This window comes from Gymnoscopelus microlampas (genome assembly GCF_963454915.1).
Source record: "Gymnoscopelus microlampas genome assembly, chromosome: 19".
Taxonomy (NCBI): Eukaryota; Metazoa; Chordata; class Actinopteri; order Myctophiformes; family Myctophidae; genus Gymnoscopelus; species Gymnoscopelus microlampas.
Genome location: NC_139956.1, coordinates 10,693,403 through 10,715,188, shown reverse-complemented (window position 1 = coordinate 10,715,188; position 21,786 = coordinate 10,693,403). Strand labels below are relative to the sequence as shown.

Genomic DNA, 21,786 nt, shown 5'->3' with positions numbered 1-21,786 from the left:
GCGGCCAAAAACATATCATTTTGGGGGTCCTTGACATGAAAAAGATTGAGAACCACTGATATAGAAACATACGTTTTTGAGAATACTGTTGAGATTTATGTAGAATCGGCTTCAGGTCTCAATGGGTTAATACAACCCACCCACTAATTCTGTCTGACAAGACTGAAATAGCAGGTTGGATTGTACTCGAAGCTGATCACATGGATTTTGTACGATTCTGTATATGGGCAGATCTCAAAGTGTAAGGGTAGGCCACACCATGATGTCGGACCACCATATCAACAGTTTTACTTCTATTGGCACACAGCAGAGCAGTGTGCTGTCACCTTTGTTATATATTTTACACAGACCGTTGTTGTAGCAGATAGCCTGACACCGTATGATTAAGTTTGCGGATGACAGCGCTGTGGTCAGTGGGATGCAGTCGAACATGGGCCAGTTCTAAATGACTTTGTCAACTGGTGTGATGCCTTATATATATATATATATATATATATATATATATATATATATTTTTTTTTTTTTTTTTACATATAGAATACATTTCAAGATACCTTTCACCACCAAGGCCCCAAAGAAACAAACATGGGGTGACAGGGCCTTCTCAATTGCCGCCCCTTCCCTATGGAACTCACTACCACCCTCAAAACCCACATTTTCAGACTTGCATCCCCTACCTAATTCTAATCTCCCTTTTCTACCTTTATTTCTATAGTTTTTAACACGTTTTTCCTAACAAAGTTGTTTTTATTTTATTTCTGTAAAGTGACTTTGAGTACTTAGAAAAGCGCTATATAAATTGTATGTATTATTATTATTTGTATTATTTGTATTATATATGTCTAATGTGACGCCTCATATTCGAATCTGAACATACAGGGTGTGTTCAGATATACACATTACTGTCTCTGCTCAGCTCTCAGAGTTCTCCGGCGGTTCAGTTGATTTAGCCTGGTAAACCCTCCCTCCAGAAATCTCTTTTCCATTTGATTTCTGGAGTGAGTCTGGCCTGATCGCCCATTCTGCAATATTGGCTGTGGGCTGGAGTTGGGCGGGAGTAATACCGTTGACTGACAACCCCTTCAGCCAATGATCGTTTTCCCCCTTCAGCCAATCAGCAGTTCATTTTTACCACCTCCAGACTATGTGACGCAACGGGACTTTTGAGACGGCCATGCCCAAAATAGGTTGCCTTATTGGGATACATGCGTGTCACTCCCCGCCCTTGCCGGTTCTCTAAATTTATATTTTTAAATAGGCTCTGTCATGATTAATTGACCACATATAGTTAAACAACTAAATTCTATCCAAACGATATCTTAGTAGTAAATTCCGTGCCTCAAAAAAGAAGTTTGAGACTGCTTTAAAAACGAAAATAAGAAGTGAAGGCACTCGGACAACAATGGCTGCCGTTCGTCTTTTGTCGGCTGCACTCAGGCTGCACTCGGCTTCATTCGGGCTCACTCGAACTCGCCACCTGATTGGCCAACTGTCGCTGTCAATCACAGAACGATGAGCGACGACGCTGATAGGCTTGGTTATTTGGTAATGCACTAGAAACCCCCACAATGGGCGTTCAGGCCAGACTCACTCCAGAAATCAAATGGAAATGAGATTTCTGGAGGGAGGGTTTACCAGGCTACAGTTGATTTACAAACGGTCAGCAAAAACAACACACCTTGTCTGTGATGGGGGGGGGGGGTAATGTATTGTTGCTTCGCGCCTCTGTGCCTGTCGTCTGTATTGTCCCTCACTGCTTCCTATACCTGCCCCGGGTGTCAGATAATAAACGACAGTTTACTTGTAGCAATGAATGGCAGACAGTGCCACTCGTTTTGCCTCGTTTAGCACGCATTTAGCCCCGTCCAGAAGGCATTTAGCCATTACTTCTTCCACCGTTGTTGTTTTCATCAGTGCTCAAGAGTCAACGCACTGGACAACCCTGCTTTAACCCATTGAGACCTGAAGCCGATTCTACATGTCTCCTAAATCCCAACAGTTTTCTGAAAAACGTATGTTTCTATATCAGTGGTGCTCAATGTTTTTCATGTCAAGGACCCCCAAAATGATTGGCTGCGGACCCCCATCAAAATATTTTGTTCCAGGGACCACCAGAAGCAAAGATTTGAGTTACAAATGTTTGCTTTAAAAATATATATATTCAAAGATTTGCACACGTTTTCACGTTTTTTCAAAAATAGCAGATCTACAAGCTCGTAGCGCGGCACTCGGTGCCGCGCTATGAGCTTGTATATCTGCTATTTTTGAATAGCCCAAAGTGTAAAATAATGCTTTTTAGCTCAAATCTAAAAATGACACAGTTCCAGGTCTCAAAGGGTTAAAGTATTGGTTGGTTAATGCAGCGCTCTCAGTATACCTAGGGCGCAGCACATTGATTTTTTTCAAACGGCAATGCACCGACTGCAGTGAATTTACCAACGCCCAGGGAGCACGCCAGCGCTTTCCGTACATACTGTATTTCCGAACTCACCCGCAGTATCAAAGAGCTGATTCTAGACACAATGCTTACAATACCACCCACTCCATCTGGAATCAGAGGAGAGGAGATGCTGACGGAGTATAAATATCGTGGTCTTATTATAGATCACAAACTATCCTGGGACTAATGTGTCGATGCTATTTTTAACCTATTAAGACCTGAGGCCGATTCTAAAAATGTCTTCTAAATCCTTTTAGTTTTTTCAAAACGTTTTCATGTCAAGGACCCCCAAAATGATACGTATTTGGCCGCTGACGGGCCATTTCGAAATATTTTGTTCCAGGGGGACCCCCAGAAGCAAAGATGTGAGTTCAAAATGTTTATTGTCTAAAATAGCAGATCTACAGGCCACATGAGGGCACTTTATTGGCTATTTGAAAATAGCCGGTCTACAAGCTCACAACTCGTCGCAAACTATTAGAAGCCAGCCCCCCAAAAAAAACACAACCCTACCAATTTCTACAAGCAACTTTACAGAAAAAGAAGCCCAAAAGTCGCTTATAATAAGCCGACATGGCAACGCTGACCGCAACCGCAACAAATAACCACTGAAGAACCGCTGAAGCACCAATGTTTTTTTTTGAGTGTAGTGCTATGAGGGCATGACAATTGAGGCTGCACTCCCTGCTCAGTCTACCTGCCTTTTCATTCTCTCATAATTCTCTGTGTCCAAGAGTGGTGTGGGACAACACAGTGAAAACCTTCAAGCAGCCTGGTGTAGTGCTCCTTAACCTATTAAGACCGGGAACGCATCTGTGTCATTTTCAGATTTCTATGGTTATTCAAAAAATAGCAGATCTACAAGCTCATAGCATTGCCGCGCTATGAGCTAGTATATCTGCTATTTAAAAAAAAAAAATTGTGAACATTTTGTGCAAATATTTGAATATATACAGTATTTTTTTTTTTTTAAAGCGAACATTTGTAACTCAAATCTTTGCAAAATCTCTTTGGAAAAAACTTTTGTTGCTATAATATCAGTGGTTCTCAAACTTTTTTCATGTCAGGGGCCCCCACAATTATGTAATTGGCCACCGAAATATGTTGTTCCAGGGACCCCCAAAAGCAACGATTTGAGTTAAAAGATGCTCGCTTGAAAAAATATATATATTCAAAGATTTGCAAAAATGGTAAAGATTTTTCAAAAATAGACGATCTAACAAGCTCGTAGCGCGGCACTCAGTGCCGCGCTACGAGCTTGTATATCTGCTATTTTTGAATGGCCAAAGAAATCTTAAGTGACACAGACGCGTCCCCGGATCGAACGGGTTAAAAATTAGCCGGCACATGAAAGCAGAGCCTCGCTACAGAAAACCCGCATTTGATGGCTCTCTCTCTCTTCTATCCAGCAGCTGCCGACGCGTTTTACGGATTAGGCATACACTGGTAGCAGGCACCTGGGGGATGTTTGTCCGCCCGAGAGACGAACACGACCAATGAAAAGATACCCGGAATGTGCTTAATTAACCCATTAAGACCTGGAACTGTGTCATTTTTAGATTTGAGCTAAAAAGCATTATTTTACACTTTGGGCTATTCAAAAATAGCAGATATACAAGCTCATAGCGCGGCACCGAGTGCCGCGCTACGAGCTTGTAGATCTGCTATTTTTGAAAAATCGTAAAAATGTGTGCAAATCTTTGAATATATATATTTTTAACTCAAATCTTTGCTTCTGGGGGGTTCCTGGAACAAAATATTTTGATGGGGGTCCGTGGCCAAATACATATCATTTTGGGGGTCCTTGACATGAAAAAGATTGAGCACCACTGATATAGAAACATGTGTTTTTCAGAAAACTGTTGAGATTTAGGAGACATGTAGAATCGGCTTCAGGTCTCAATGGGTTAATTGACAAGCAGATAGATATCTTCCGAGTTCACAAACCATCAAACAGACTTCATTTTGTGAAGTATTTTTGACTCCCCCCGCCCAAACACAGTCTGTTTGACTTACCCCCAACACAATCCCCGCCAACCCATCTTCCCGGGCGACTTACTTATGGGACTTATCTTATAAATACAGCCCTAATCAAAATAAATGGCTAAGAGCTCTCGGGGAGTTGAAGGCTATATACACATTTACATCAGAAGAACTGATGCAATTTAAATTGCCGACTGTGCACCGACTTAACCCATTGAGACCTGAAGCCGATTCTACATGTCTCCTAAATCTCAACAGTTTTCTGAAAAAACGTATGTTTCTATATCAGTGGTGCTCAATCTTTTTCATGTCAAGGACCCCCAAAATGATATGTTTTTGGCCGCAGACCCCCATCAAAATATTTTGTTCCAGGGACCCCCAGAAGCAAATATTTGAGTTACAAATATTCGCTTTAAAAATATATATATTCAAAGGTTTGCACACATTTTCACGATTTTTCAAAATTAGCAGATCTACAAGCTCGTAGCGCGGCACTCGGTGCCGCGCTACGAGCTTGTATATCTGCTGTTTTTGAATAGCCTAAAGTGTAAAATAACGCTTTCTTAGTTCAAATCTAAAAATGACACAGTTCCAGGTCTTAATGGGTTAAGGACCTACAGTATAACCGACAGAGAATCTAAACTTACGTAACACTTCTTCATGCATGGGTCGTTTTTATTTTATTTTTCCTATTCTGTTTGGCAGACCTACATTCGTGACAGCCAAGGAGGAGAGCCATGGCCTCCTTCTGTGCGTGTGCTCGACTCAATTCCCACAGCGGTATCCTGTAGACACTGATGCACGCGTGTGTGTGTGTGTGTATCTTTCTAAATGCATATTTTTGTTGCACATATTTTAATTATTCAACGCGTGCCATGTGTTTTGTTTTCTGTCACTATGTGGCATCTGCAGGCACTGCCAGAATGTGGAAACGGTAAAATCCTGTAACCAAAATGTAACCAAATGGACTCGTAAGGGTCATTTTGTACACTCAAGAGTATTCCTTTCAGACCCTTTCAGACCTGGAACGCATCTGTGTCACTTTAGATTTCTTTGGCTATTAAAAAAATAGCAGATATACAAGCTCATAGAGCTTGTAGATCTGCTATTTTTGAAAAATCTTGAACATTTTCTCTTTTTTTTTCAAAAAACTGTTAGGATTTAGAATTGTTTTAAGAATCGCCTCAGGTCTTAACTCATTGAGTGCCATTAACGTGTTTCACGTGTTTTTACCGCTATGGCTCAACGTGCCAATGACGTGTTTGACGTGTTTTTGAAAAAATAGTAAAAAAAAAAGTTTTTTATTTTCATTTTTTTAAACATGTCCAGAACCCAAGATATCATCATCTGAAGATTTGCAGCTGTTTTCTGTGAAAACAAAAAGTATTTTTTGTTTATTCGTTTCTGTTCTTTTACATACTCATAGGTAGTACAATTGAGTGCCAGAATTGCCAAACGTTTAAAAAAAAAAAAAATGCTGGCACTCAATGAGTAAATGGGTTAACACTCATGATTTTGCAGTGTCATGGCAGATCATCGGTGGCGTAGAGGGGCTAACATCTGTGTGTGTGTGTGTGGCATGGCAGTCTGCTCCTATATCCACGCTGCATCCACTGTTGGTGCTCTCTAGCTAGCTGTTTCCGTTTGGAAATGGGACATCTAATTCAGCAGTCGCCGGCTCCGGGGGCACTCTTGTGGCAGGTCAGTGATGTGGAGCCGGGGTAAAAGGTTGTGATGGATCTGTAACCGCCACACAGCCCACGCCACTCCGAGGGATCGCGCCGAACTCGAAGCCTGCAAATCCCTCTGGACAGAGACGGAAGTACTGACACAGCTTCATGTTGGGAAGATGTGATTTGAAGAGAAGCCGTCCTACTGTGTCTCTGAGCCCACAATGTACAACTTCTGCTGCAATTTAAGTTTCAGTCAGGCAATAGAACCCTTTGTGAGACGAGTGTCTTGTCTTTAGCTGTAAGTAAGCATGCATGCGGTCAAAGGAGCATACAGTAATTATAAAGTACTTACAATAGTACAAAGAAACGTGTACGGTGTACGGGATAAGATAAAGTTATGTTTAACCCATTGAGACCTGAAGCCGATTCTACATGTCTCCTAAATCTCAACAGTTTTCTGAAAAACGTATGTTTCTATATCAGTGGTGATAACCCAAAAAATATCTAACCCCCCCCCCTCAAAAAAAAAATAGTTAAACACTATACCATTGGTTCTCAAAGTGGGGTCCGGGGACCCCCAGGGGTACTTGAGGGGGTCCATTTGGTTCCATTTGCACACTCTCAGAGTTAGATTAACATTGATTTTACGATATGAATTGGGGTCCCAGAGATATAGACGCCATTAAATGGGGGTCCGTAGCCTAATGCATGTCAAACTGGGGGTCCTTGAAATTAAAATGGTTCAGAATCACTGCTAGAGCCGTAAAAAATCTTCTCTTATGGGGGTCCCTGGCTTATCTTTTCAAATGGGGGTCCGCGGGCTAATAAGTGTCAATTTGGGGGTCCTTGACATGAAAAAGTTTGAGAACCTCTGCACTATACACTATAAACACTATTGGACCAGAGTCTGTCAGGGGTCTACGCTTGGTCCGCTCCTCTTTCTCTCTAAACACAAATCGTTGATCTACAAAGTCACAACACATTGCGTTGCAATGCATTACGATTGTGAGCTTGTAGGTGTGCTACTCACCTATGACTCACCTTTTCACTGTAGTTGTTATTTTGTGTTTTTTGTGGGTTGTGTGTGTGTGTGTATGTTTAGTTTCTACTCCCTCCTGTCGTGACTGAGTTCTTGTTGTCCTAGTCTAGTCTTCTTTGTCGTGTGACTCTTGTCCTATGTTTATCTCTTTTCTTTTTCTTCAGACTGCGCCCCGGGGGCCAGTGTAATAACTGGATGGAGGGGCGCACTACAAATCCTGAACCTGTGACCCTATGAAGCTATATGCTATTTTCGCCAAATGTTCGACCCCCAGAATAGGGATGCAAGCGTTCATGTGGTTAACCCATTAAGACCTGGAACTGTCATTTTTAGATTTGAGCTAAAAAGCATATTTTACACTTTGGGCTATTCAAAAGTAGCAGATCTACAAGCTCGTAGCGCGGCACTGTAGATCTTCTATTTTTGAAAAATCGTGAAAATGTGTGCAAATCTTTGAATATATATATTTTTAAAGCGAACATTTTTAACTCAAATCTTTGCTTCTGTCCCTGGAACAAAATATTTTGATGGGGTCGGCGGCCAAATACACATAATTTTGGGGGTCCTTGACATGAAAAAGATTGAGCACCGCTGATATAGAAACATAGGTTGTTCAGAAAACTGTTGAGATTTAGGAGACATGTAGAACCGGCTTCAGGTCTCAATGGGTTAGGCTATAATATACAGCCTTGCATTGCTGATACTTTACTGCGAGAATAGGAATGTCAACAAACTACTGCACAAAAGTGCATGTGTTTTTATGTGCCACCGGCCAACCCACTTAGATTGTGCCATGTTTGAGAAGTCGATGCCAGCAGCAGCAGCAGTAGGAAGTGGATCAAGGAAGTGGAGTGTGTGTGTGCGTGTGTGTGTGTGTGTGTGTGTGTGTGTGTGTGTGTGTGTGTGTGTGACTGTGTGTGTGTGTGTGTGTGTGTGTGTGTGTGTGTGTGTGTGTGTGTGTGTGTGTGTGTGTGTGTGTGTGTGTGTGTGTGTGAGATGGTGGTGCGTGCTTCGTGAGAGGTAGAATAATGACAGGCAAGAGAGGATGACTGGTGATGCAGTGACAGGGGAAGCGCCACAGATCTCGGGCCTCGGGCTAGGCAGCTGTGTGAGAAACTTCTCTCTCTCTCTCTCTCCCTTATTTCCTCCTCCTCCTCCACCCTCCCCTCCCCTCCCTCTGCGCCGCTGTTCAAACAGAGGACAAAGTCGCCCTGAGTGTTGTTTTTTTTGTCTCCCCCCCCCCCCCCCCTCCGATACCCATACAAGGCTGCTGCCATTTTATCGTTCCGTCTCTCTCGTGGCTCGCAGCGGCGAAAGGAGGGCGAATGAGTCAGCGTTTGCGATTCGGAACATCTTTATCTGGCAATATTTTCCAATTTAACCCGTTAAGACCTGGAACTGTGTCATTTTTAGATTTGAGCTAAAAAAGCATTATTTTACACTTTGGGCTTATTCAAAAATAGAAGATCTACAAGCTCGTAGTGCGGCACCGAGTGCCGCGCTACGAGCTTGTAGATCTGCTATTTTTGAAAAATCGTGAAAATGTGTGCAAATCTTTGAATATATATTTTTTAAAGCGAACATTTTTAACTCAAATCTTTGCTTCTGGGGGGGTCCCTGGAACAAAATATTGTGATGGGGGTCCGCGGCCAAATACATATCATTTTGGGGGTCCTTGACATGAAAAAGATTGAGCACCACTGATATACAGTAGAAACATACGTTTTTCAGAAAACTGTTGAGATTTAGGAGACATGTAGAATCGGCTTCAGGTCTCAATGGGTTAATCGTACTCCTAAAAGAATGAAAAGAGGAAATAAAAATGAATTAACCTCACCTAGACAGAAGGAATCATCGCTTAATTTTCCCCGCGATAACAAACTGTGATGTTTTATTTTGTTAGGAGGGTGTAAAGCGCTGCATGCAATTTGCCACCTTTTTAATCTATGAGTCATATTGGTTGAGAAAAGGTCACGACTATAAACGGTAATCCTTTAGGTGAAAAGGAGCAAATATGTGATGAATCATTGTGATATAATTGAATACCTACAATTATACACAATTATATGCAATTGTGCGTATAATTGAATTGATAATTGTGCTTTTTCCGGAGGGGGAGGAAAAAGAACAGGATGTTTTTTTGGAGAGAGAACTTGACTTTGGAAACTAAAGAATGGTGGAAATGTGTGAGATATTAACATCCAAGATCTTAATGTCACTTGCATGGAAAATCAATCAATAACGTGTGTGTCGTATATGTCTTTATGTATTGAAGGGGCAAACGCTACAAGACAGCTTGTCTCTCTCTCTCTCTCTCATCCATCTCTGGTGCACTCATGCCAACTTGGCTTTCCCCTCGCTACATGTGACGGTGGCTGGTGCTACCGCACGGAGAGAGAGCCGGATCAAACAGGGAGAAAGACAAGCATGCGGAAGACGCAGGCCGTCGCTTTCACATCAGATTAGTGACGTCACTGTGTCTCAAAAAGTACTTTTTTTTTTACTTAAGTAAAAGTATCAATACTGCAATGTAGAAACACTCTGTTACAAGTGAAAGTCCGGAATTCAAAGTTTACTTGAGTAAAAGTACAAATATATTGGTATCAAAATGTACTTACATTTAGTAAGTAGAAAGTACTCTGAACTATGCAGAATGTTCCATTTCACAAGGTTTCAAATGTATAAAATGTATAAAGGTCTTTTGAAAATAGCAGATCTACAAGCTCACAATGCGTCGCATCGCGACGCATTGTGAGCTTGTAGATCGGCTATTTTCAAAAAAAAAAAAGCTTTAAAAATATATATATTTCAAAGATTTGCACACATTTTCACGATTTTTCAAAAATAGCAGATCTACAAGCTCATAGCGCGGCACTCGGTGCCGCGCTATGAGCTTGCATATCTGCTATTTTTGAATAGCCCAAAGTGTAAAATAATGCTTTTTAGCTCAAATCTAAAAATGACACAGTTCCAGGTCTTAATGGGTTAAATAAGCAGATATGACCGATATTGCCGTTATCTCACGGGCCTGGTCCACCTTATTCATCACCTCACTGCACCTTCCGCAACAAGAGCCACAGCATTACCATAGAATCCCTGAACTGCATGGCAGAGAATTGGTTTTTTTTGGGGGTGGAGCGTGATAAATCTCTTGTCATAACGATGGGGCACAAAAAAAAAAGGGCCGTGGCGTAGCTCGCTCACATGGCGAAGAAGACGCCATGTGTACCAGATACTATCCTTTCATTTCCTCTCATCCAGATAAAAAAAGACGAGAGTGCGCGCACGAGAGAGAGAGAGAGAGAGGGTACAAAAGTGTGGCCTATCTGCGGGCGGTGGTGATTGAGTCCCCTCACTAAGCCACTGAGAGAATACGCAACAAATAACCAGCTACGTCAGATAAGAGGCCAGTCATTTCCATAGACAGAAAAAAACAAACACTGGACTCCAGATTAGATTTCACCATCCGGCTGATTTATATCACTTGCTGCTCTATCATGGAATGTGTATGAGTCATTTCTTGCACCCCCCATTTTCATGAAAACTCACATTCAAATGCATAGTGTTTTTGTTTTGCTTTCTCTTCACTTCCTGGCTGCCGTGAACAATTGAGTTTAACCCGTTAAGACCTGGAACTGTGTCATTTTTTGATTTGAACTAAAAAGCATTATTTTACACTTTGGGCTATTCAAAAATAGCAGATATACAAGCTCATAGCGCGGCACCGAGTGCCGCGCTATGAGCTTGTAGATCTGCTATTTTTGAGAAATCGTGAAAATGTGTGCAAATCTTTGAATATACATATTTTTAAAGCGAACATTTTTAACTCAAATCTTTGCTTCTGGGGGTCCCTGGAACAACATATTTTGATGGGGGTCCGCGGCCAAATACATATCCTTTTGGGGGTCCTTGACATGAAAAAGATTGAGCACCACTGATATAGAAACATACGTTTTTCAGAAAACCGTTGAGATTTAGGAGACATGTAGGATCGGCTTCAGGTCTCAATGGGTTAACCATGCATGCCATTTTATGGAGACGTAGAGGGCCATCTCCAGAGATTCCTGTGAAGAAGTAAACAATGATGATAAAACATTCACCCCGGGCGACTTAAAGTCAGGGTCCCTTCAACGTCTTTGTTTGTTGCTTAAACGTCAGCGCGATGCTTATACGTTTGCTCTTGACGAGCTTCGGTGGCCTCTTTGACATGCAAATGTTTCCACACCTCTGTGTGTCTGCAAACTTGAGTTTCTCTCGTGTTGAATACCTGATGCCTCGTCGCCGTCACATCCCTGATATACACTATTTATACTGTTTTATAATCTAATATTTATAACACCGACTGTGGCCTCACTTCCTCTATGTTCTGCTCACCACCACCCTCCTCGTTTTTTTCCTTAGATGCATGAATCAAAACATCCTGAATGGGGAAAGGAATGCATTATATTAATACTGTAGGCAAAGAGATCTGACCTTTTCACACGCGTACAAAGGAACTGTGGCGAACCCACCAGCCTCTAATTGTGCTGTTTGGAGACCGGCGCGGTAGCCGTGGCAGCTAATCACACGTTTTCGCTCCGCACCACGCTACAGCCTCCTTGCGTAACTGTCACCGCGGCGACGAGGGGCTGCAGCCCCATGACAACAATGGCCGTGACAGCAGGCCCCCCTGTTTCCAAACCAAATACTGGGCGATGACTCAACGTGTCTCTCCATCCATCCCAATTAGAAGCTAATTATCGTACATCCGGCATCCGTCTCTCCAAAGTGTTGGCGATGGGAGAGAATACGGAGTATTAAACCAGCTCTACTGGCATGTCGTAGGGACTCGAACACATGCCATGACATAGAGTGTCATGCATAGAGGCCAGCCCCTTAACCCATTAACACCTGAAGCCGATTAAATGTCTTCTAAATCCCAACAGTTTTCTGAAAAAAACGTATGTTTCTATATCGTTGGTGCTCAAACTTTGTATTGTATGCCTTTTGAAAATAACATAATAACATTGAAAAATACATGGTAAAAAAATAGTGCTCAGGAGCCGAGATACAGCCTTTTTCAGTAATAAGTTAAACAAGAAGTGAATGGAGCAGCAAATCTTCAAATGATGATATCTTGGGTTCTGAACGTTTTTTTATATATTTTTTTCAAAAACACGTCAAACACGTCATTGGCACGTTGCGCCTTTGCGGTAAAACATGTGAAACACGTCAATGGCACTCAATGAGTTTACGGGTTAGCGCCAGCCCCAACTGATATTATCCATTCTTTGAATGATATTACAGTATAAACACATAAATAACTCAGCTCAGATCTCAGCTGTGTTTAATCATGGATATTGGCAGTTAGTATAACGGCAAGCAAATGAATTACAAAGGTCCATTATCATATTTAAAAGTCATTGAAAGGCTAGTTTGCTGTCGTTGGCAGTGACAACATCAGCAGCATCAGTATTGTGACAACCAAAAAAGCCTGTGTGCAGATGGCAGACGGGTTCATAATGTGCTCCATTTCCGTCTGGCACTCGCAAGGCTTCCGCAAGGAAAATATATGCCCGCATCTAACCGCATCTAGCTATAACTGCCTCCATATTTGGAAAAGAAGAGCTTGTGTGAGGGTAATTGGCTCTGCCTTTAACCCCCCGTGTCATTCATCTCATTTATGAAAAAAAGTGAGATCTCTAATTGTCATCTTTATAGCCACTAAACATAAAGATAGTGCTCATAAATGGCCTCCTTATACGTGAAGAGATACCTTGAGAGGATGCTCATGTTGACAGCTTGGGCCAAATGAGTATCTCCGGATAAAGCAGTCTTGAAGAGGTATTGTGACAGTGTGGACGATATTAATAGACGGACGACGTGGATGACTAGAAAGGACAATGAGCTAGAAAAGTGCGCAGGTCTCCTTCACCAGGCCGGGTTGCCTACCCCAGGGCCCGCAAACTCATAGCCAATTGGAATGAAATCTGAAAAATCCGACTGATACATCTTGATCCCATGGCCCCAGAGACTAATGTGTACTGATTTGTGTGAGGTTCAAACAAAATCTGTAGGAATCGTAGCAAAAAAGTGTATTTAGAAGAAAACGCAAAATGACGCAAAATCTGCACCGAATGAACATAGACATTTCACAATTTACAGAGAACTTTGAATTATAACATTCGCTTGAGAATTGGCAGAGTATGGCTTAGTTACAGACAGACAGACAGACAGACAGACAGATGTACAGGTACAACGGGTACGCTGAGAGTGGCTACAACAGTTATTGTGGGGCATGCATTCTTGTTACACGTGGCTCTGCAAGAGGCAAACTATCTATGACAGATTGTGTGTGTGTGTGTGTGTGTGTGTGTGTGTGTGTGTGTGTGTGTGTGTGTGTGTGTGTGTGTGTGTGTGTGTGTGTGTGTGTGTGTGTGTGTGTGTGTGTGTGTGTGTGTGTGTGTGTGTGTGTGTGTGTGTGTGTGTGACAAACTGTGCATGCACGGTGCCATTAGGCCACAGAAGAACTTCCACTACTATTTTGCATATGTCATTCTTTTGAAATAAACTTTATAATGGAAGTCACGTGATCGCTACAATCTTGCGTCATCATCGTAGATATGCATTTTAGATGTACGGTCACAAGTATCTCCACTGTTTTATTTGTGTACTGGCATCCATCTCTCTTTACGTCGTGGCCTCTGCGAGAGGTCATCCACCGACGTCGTGGATGAATGATTCACATTAGAGATGTGGATCCTGCCATGCGATCCACATAACTTCCTAGTCTAAAGTGGTCTGGTCGTCTGTCCAATGTAGGCCAAGCCACATGGGCATTTGAGCATATATATCTCATTATTGGTGTTACATGTTATGAAAGGTTTTCCTGTATGTCACTAAAAATAGTGGCTTATGTGTAAAAACTGCATCGTGTGCAGTGACCACATCTGTAGTGTATATCCCTGAGGGATATATTCTGTATAAAATGGGACTGGGTCAGTGGTGGAAGGTCGGTTCTCTCACCAGAAGGTGTCTCAGATTGGGTGGTCTCTTGTAGACAACACAGCGGGGTGGTCCAGTTAATCACTGCACACAGGGCTCTATACTAGGTCCGCAAGTATTTCCCTCTACTACAATGGTTCCCAAATTATGTTGGTCCCCAGATGATTAGCTTAATGTGCAACAATGTTTTCTCACTCAACAGTAAACAAACCAACATACAGTATAAGTGCACCTTCATATTTCTAAAGTTACAATTTAATGACCTTTAAGACCCTTTAAATACCAAATTGGCCAAATTGTCAAATAGGCAAAACATTACACAATATTTATCTGTGGAACCGAGTCAAACTAAATGTAATGCCTGGGGTCCCCAGTTCAAATATGATTATTTTGGGTGGTCGCGGCCTGAAAGATTTGGGAACCCTTGTTCTACTACACCAATGCAGAACTACAATCTCACAAAGCGTTGCGACGCAGAACGGGGGCCGCTATGGATTCATGTGGTTAAATGTTGAGTGCTGGCCCGGGTCAGACTCTATACAGTGTGCCAGTTCTTTCGATTGATGGATTCAAATTCCCTGCCAAGGGGTGAATATACTGGATTGAACAATTAACTCCAGACTCTAGATACTCTGGATCTGGTACGGTTAAGACAATCAATCTACGTCACATTTTCAAAGTGGCTACGTGCTCATGCAACCGATCAATTTTACAGTTTATACTGTATTTGTTCAACTTAAACTTTGTTCAGGGCTCTATACGAGGCTCTATACTAAGGTTCGCTTCTTTTTTCCCCCTCTTCTCCAAATTTCTTTGCCGAAAATAACCGATCTACAAGCTGACGACGCTCGCTTGTGAGCTTGTGGATCGGCTATTTCCTCTGAAAGTTTCCCCCCAAAATAGGGACGCTATATTCATATATATTCAACTGAATTGCTTGTAGCGATGAATCACCCTCATGTATGAACCCCCCACCCCTCCCCCCCCCCCCAACACACACACATACACACACCCCAACATTTCACAAATCATGTTTTTAGGGGAGCTCATGTCTTATTAAGAGGAGCCAGCTTCCCCTGGCTCCCCTGTAGCTCGCACCCCGCTGTGGTGGAGGAGGAAGGCTGTGTACAGGTCTTTTTTACGCTGTTCTCTTTTTTTTTGGGGGGGGGGGAAGCGCTCCATCACTGCAGAGGTCCCCTCTGCCCCTCTTGTTTTTTTAACCCATTGAGACCGGGAAAGCAATATAGCATCTGTGTCATTTTAAAATTTCAACCACTTCAACCATTATTTATATACCATAAGAATATCAGATACACAAGCTCATAGCGGGTCACTTCGTGCCGCGCTACAAGCTTGTAGATCTGCTATTTCTGAAAAATCTTGAACATTTTGCAAAAATGTTCAAGATGTTTCAATATACATTGTTTTAAAGCAATCGTTTTTTAACTCAAGTCTTTGCTTCTGGGGATCCCTGGAACAAAATATGTTGAGATGGGGGGTCCGCAGCCAAATATATATATCAGTTCGGGGGTCCTTGACATGAAAACGTTTGAGGACCACTGATACAGCAGCATAAGTTTAGGGGACATTTGTAGATACGGCCTCAGGTCTTGACGACCTGGAACTGTGTCATTTTTAGATTCGAGCGAAAAAGCATTATTTTACACTTTGGGCTATTCAAAAATAGCAGATCTACAAGCTCATAGCGCGGCACCGAGTGCCGCGCTACGAGCTTGTAGATCTGCTATTTTTGAAAATCGTGAAAATGTGTGCAAATCTTTGAATATAAATACTTTTAAAGCAAACATTTTTTAACTCAAATCTTTACTTCTTGGGGTCCCTGGAACAAAATATTTTGATGGGGGTCCGCGGCCAAATACATATAATTTTGGGGGTCCTTGACATGAAAAAGATTGAGCACCACTGATACAGAAACATAGGTTTTTCAGAAAACTGTTGGGATTTAGGAGACATGTAGATACGGCTTCAGGTCTCAATGGGTTAAGCAAAGAGAACTATGGTGAATATTTCATGGGGGTACATTGCCTCAGTTTCACTCTGCTGAGCAGGGGAGAGTGGCACGCGATGACTGCTGACAGGTGGATACACGCCAGTGTCCACTAGGAGACTAGCCTTCCTTTATGGTCTGTCGTTCTGACACTCCTAGCCCTCTTCCCCCCCCCCCCCCCCCCCTCTCTCTCTCTCTCTTTCCTGGGGGAACTGCTGTCACAGACAGCAGTTCTTTCAACTTAACGTCTGACTGATCATTTAGCCATCTCTCTTTGGGGTCTTTCACTCCACTCCCTCGTCTGGTATACTCCACTACAGTTGCCTGTCCTGTCTAGTTCACATGCCCAGCCAACACAAATCCATTTTTTTGTGCAGATTGCAGCATGCACGGGGTTAACCCATTAAGACCTGAGGCCAATTCTACAAAATGTCTTCTAAATCCCAACTCTTTTTACATGATGTTACTATGTCAGTGGTGCTCAAACTTTTTTCATGTAAAGGACCCCAAACTTTATATGTATTTGGCCGCAGACCCCCATCAAAATATTTTGTTCCAGGGACCCCCAGAGGCAACAGTTTTCTGAGTTTTTCAGAAAACTGTTGGGATTTAGGAGACATGCAGAATCGGCTTCAGGTCTCAATGGGTTAAGATGCACGAAGGACCAGATGGACCTCTTTGCTTCTCTTTCAGAGTGAAAGGAAAAAGGAAATAATGGTGATGATCTTCAGTGATAAAGAAAATTGACCATATCCTTCGGGGGGGATATGAGCACCCAAAGTGCAAAGTCATGGTCCGCTTGTTTCACAGATGTGGCAACACCGGCGCTTGTTTCACGCACATGATTTGGCAACCCGTGGGCCAGCGAACACAAAAACGCATAACAAACAGCTGTAATTTGGGCGAAAGCGGAAAAACGGGCTCTGGTGTTCCGTGTGTGCAAATGCAGATCAATTGCTCCAGCCACTGAGGAGATTTGGGCACACCACACACACACACAGAGCTTTGTAGAATTATAGGATGATGATAGGATGATAAGTGACTTCCCTAGCCACAGGTGAGGGATGTGGATCACAGTGACATGGGAAAGCATTTTTGGAGCCTACAGTATTAACCCATTGAGACCTGAAGCCGATTCTACATGTCTCCTAAATCTCAACAGTATTCTGAAAAACGTATGTTTCTATATCAGTGGTGCTCAATCTTTTTCATGTCAAGGACCCCCAAAATGACATGTATTTGGCCGCGGACCCCCATCAAAATATTTTGTTCCAGGGACCCCCAAAAGGAAAGATTTGAGTTAAAAATGTTCGCTTTAAAAATATATATTTTCAGAAGATTTGCACACATTTTCACGAATTTTCAAAAATAGCAGATCTACAAGCTCGTAGCGCGGCACTCGGTGCCGCGCTACAAGCTTGTATATCTGCTATTTTTGAATAGCCCAAAGTGTAAAATAATGCTTTTTTAGCTCAAATCTAAAAATAACACAGTTCCAGGTCTTAATGGGTTAAGTAATATGAATTATAAGGATAAATAAATGCTGAAAGAATAAAAAGGAAAGCTGGGAAGTTGGTGAGGTGGTGAGAGGAAAGCAGTTGGCAGAGAACTGGACTGGGTAGGCCTCGGGGAAACGAGGGAGAGGAAATGAAGAGATTATGTGGCTCACCTTGACACTGTCTCCGGTCCTGAGAACGTTCCAGAGCGTGTGCTGGAACCTGGAGAAGTCCATCTGGTGTTCTCCTGCCAGCAAAGCCTGGTGGGGGGGTAGACAATACCAACCAGAATAGATAAGGAGGTTGTAAACAAAAAAAGGAACACTTGTTCTTGTAAAAAAGGAACACTTGTTCTTGTGTTCTCGTGCGTGTGTGTGTGTGTGTGTGTGTGTGTGTGTGTGTGTGTGTGTGTGTGTGTGTGTGTGTGTGTGTGTGTGTGTGTGTGTGTGTGTGTGTGTGTGGGTGTGTGTGTGCGCGTGTTTATTTATATGTATATGTACAGTATATTTATTTATACATTTATTTCAAAATATATAAATAATGTACACATTTTGTTCCTTCATTTGTTTCCTTTAACCCATTAAGACCTGGAACTGTGTCATTTTTTGATTTGAGCTAAAAAGAATTATTTTACACTTTGGCTATTCAAAAATAGCAGATATACAAGCTCACATTTTTGAAAAATCGTGAAAATGTGTGCAAATCTTCTGAATATATATATATATTTTTTTAAAGCGAACATTTTTAACTCAAATCTTTGCTTCTGGGGGTTCCTGGAACAAAATATTTTGATGAGTGTCCGCGGCCAAATACATATCATTTTGGGGGTCCTTGACATGAAAAAGATTGAGCACCACTGATATAGAAACATAGGTTTTTCAGAATACTGTTGAGATTTAGGAGACATGTAGAATCGGCTTCAGGTCTCAATGGGTTAATTAGGGATGCACGATATTGAAATCGATTGATACAGGTTTCTCTTTACGACAGTAACTGGGATCATCAGGGCACATGCCGAATGTTAATAACAAATAATGATTATGTATTCTATTTTAACTGCACGTTTCCTTCACAAGGAATCACAGACTGCTACGGAGTTTAAAACATAAAACCAAACAAAAGAATCACAAAAGGTTAAAAGCAGGGTTAAAGAAAAGTGTCGAGCTCAAAAGAATATCGCTGGCAATAATTACACAAAGTTTAACAAGAGCGAATTGCCTTAATTTATTACGCCTACTGAACACTACACTCTATTTCCAAGTGTCTGCTTTCACTACTGAAGGAGATGAGCACTAATTAGTTAAAAAAATTTAGCAGAGTCAATGCCTTACAATGTTACCGACACATTCAACAAGCACATAATTAAAGTGTCATAATATTGGTGCAAGATTTAGAGATCATTTTTAAGTAATTATCAGCCGATAACGATCTGGCTAACGATAATATTGTACACCCCTATACCTTTAATTCATTTGGAAGACCAGGTAGCTGGTGTTTGAAAAACAGAGGACACAGAGATGTATGAAATGCCAAAGAAGAAAGGAATATATTTCAGCCAATTCAGTTGACTTTTCAGTGATTCACTCACAGCCACAGTACTAGAGCTATACTGTCACACTCTCGCATCTGTGTCACTTTTTGATTTGAGCTAAAAAAAAACATTATTTTACACTTTGGGCTATTCAAAAATAGCAGATATACAAGCTCGTAGCGCGGCACCGAGTGCCGCGCTACGAGCTTGTAGATCTGCTATTTTTGAAGAATTATGAAAATGTGTGCAAATCTTTGAATATATATTGTTTTAAAGCGAACATTTTTAACTAAAATCTTCTCTTCTCTACAGTACTAGAGCTATACTGTAAGTGTGGCAATCACACTCTCACACTGTAACATGGACGGGTCTTTCTTTGCAAATGTCTGTCCACTGTACACTGTACTGTACTGTAATGGTATGAAACATGAAACACTCTCATAACATAAATGCATAATAGTATGCACCAAAAAACATGCACCGCCACCGTCAGACATGCTGTAGCCCCCTCACACACCTACCTCAACATTTAACCCATTGAGACCTGAAGCCGATTCTACATCTCAAAGTATTCTGAAAAACTTATGTTTCTATATCAGTGGTTTTCAATCTTTTTCATGTCAAGTACCCCCAAAATGATATGTATTTGACCGCCGACCCCATCTCAAAATATTTTGTTCCAGGGACCCCCAGAAGTAAAGCTTTTAGTTAAAAATGTTCGCTTTAAAACAAAATATATTTTCAAAGATTTGCACACATTTTTACGATTTTTCAAAAATAGCAGATCTACAAGCTCGTAGCGCGGCACTCGGTGCCGCACTATGAGCTTGTATAACTGCTATTTTTGAATAGCCCAAAGTGTAAAATAATGCTTTTTTAGCTCAAATCTAAAAAAGGACACAGTTCCAGGTCTTAATGGGTTAAACACATACCACGCACACTGGCACATGACACTTTGGTACAGTATCAAGACTGCACACACATACACAAACATATGCACACTGTGTAAATGTATATGTACACATTCATATACTGTATACATACATATAAATAGATATTTATACACATATACTGCATAGTGTGCACATATTATACAGTATATGGATAATATTTAAAAGCATAGGAACCATGCACACAGCACCTTCAAGCACCTCAAAGTGTGCTATGACTGATGTATTGTACATACGTGGCCATTTTTCTTATTGCTATTATTTATTATTTATTTGCTATTGTTGTTATGGCTGCTACAAGGTTGAGGAACCAAAACCAAAGGATTTTACTCTTGTGTACTCGTATTAGGGCTGTCAAACAAATATTCGATATTCGAATATTAGCCTAATATAATACAAAAAAACATTTTTTTTTTATGTTTATTTGACAGGGACAATAAAAAAAACAATGTATGAAGTTAAAAACAAACAAAATATATGTTTTATTGTATTCGAGCACTCGATACATTGTTTTTTGTACTGTTTCTGTCAAAAAATAAAAAATAAAATAATAATAATATTTGAATATATTCGAATATCTGCCAATTTTTAAGACCAATATTCGAATATCATTTCTGAGGAAAGTTGACAGCCCTAACTCGTATATAAGAAGTAACAGTAAAAGTCTTGCATCTTGATCCACCCCTCACTCAAAAATACACACTCCTTGACACACTTCCTCAGATGCACACGTTTGCATTCTCACATGCATTGCACAGTGCCTGCCGGAGCCTGCAGGGTATACAGGGTTTATAAAAAACGCCTTACATACAGTAGTAAACTGATAGTAAAGGCACACACACCATCCATCTCCCATTCAGTTCCCTCTCATAATAGCCCCCCAATGCTATGTCTGCTTATCTATTCCAGTCACTCTCTCATTAAATCAGCTTTTACGGCCAAACGCCAGAACTTCACCGTGTATAGAAGTCAAATAGCATTCATCATAGAGAAAGGCTTTCGTTGTACAGATATACTGCATGTTTTAACCCATTAAGACCTGGGACGCTTCTGTGTCACTTTTTGATTTGAGCTAAAAAAAAGCATTATTTTACACTTTGGCTATTTTTGAAAAATCGAGAAAATGTGTGCAAATCTTTGAATATGTATATTTTTGAAGCGAACATTTTTTACTCAAATCTTCGCTTCTGGGGGGGTCCCTGGAACAACATATTTTGAGATGGGGGTCCGCGGCCAAATACATATAATTTCGGGGTTCCTTGACACGAAAAAGTTTGAGCACCGCTGATATAGAAACATACGTATTTTCAGAATACTGTTGGGATTTAGAAGACATTTGTAGTACCGGCTTCAGGTCTTACACAGCGCAAAAAACAAGGTTTCCGGTTTCCGGTTTCAAGGTTTTAATGGGTTAATTCAACTGAGAACAAACACATCAGTCCTCCTATCTGAATAACACATAGAATCTATTGCAGGGGAAAGAGAGAGAGGATATAATTGACAAGACTAATGAATCTTCTACCTGCTGTTTACACCTGAACATGGGAACCAGCAAGGCATTGTCTACTAGCGTACCGGTATGTCCAATCAAACCCTTGTGCTTGTAATGCTGAATATAATGCCACTGTACCGGAGGTGAAGGAGGGCAGTGACGGAGGGGGTATAAGGTGGTGCGGGGGGCT

General features: G+C 41.4%; 1 protein-coding gene across 1 annotated transcript in view; it reads right to left on the bottom strand.

Annotated features, from left to right (window-relative positions):
* LOC311034621 (glucosidase 2 subunit beta-like) overlaps positions 1-21,786 on the bottom strand; it is a 289,400-nt gene that overhangs the window by 172,174 nt on the left and 95,440 nt on the right. Inside the window, exon 9 of the mRNA XM_084042513.1 lies at positions 17,797-17,883. Coding sequence (XP_083898639.1) covers positions 17,797-17,883 — 87 coding nt within the window. The remainder of the gene's footprint in view (positions 1-17,796; positions 17,884-21,786) is intronic.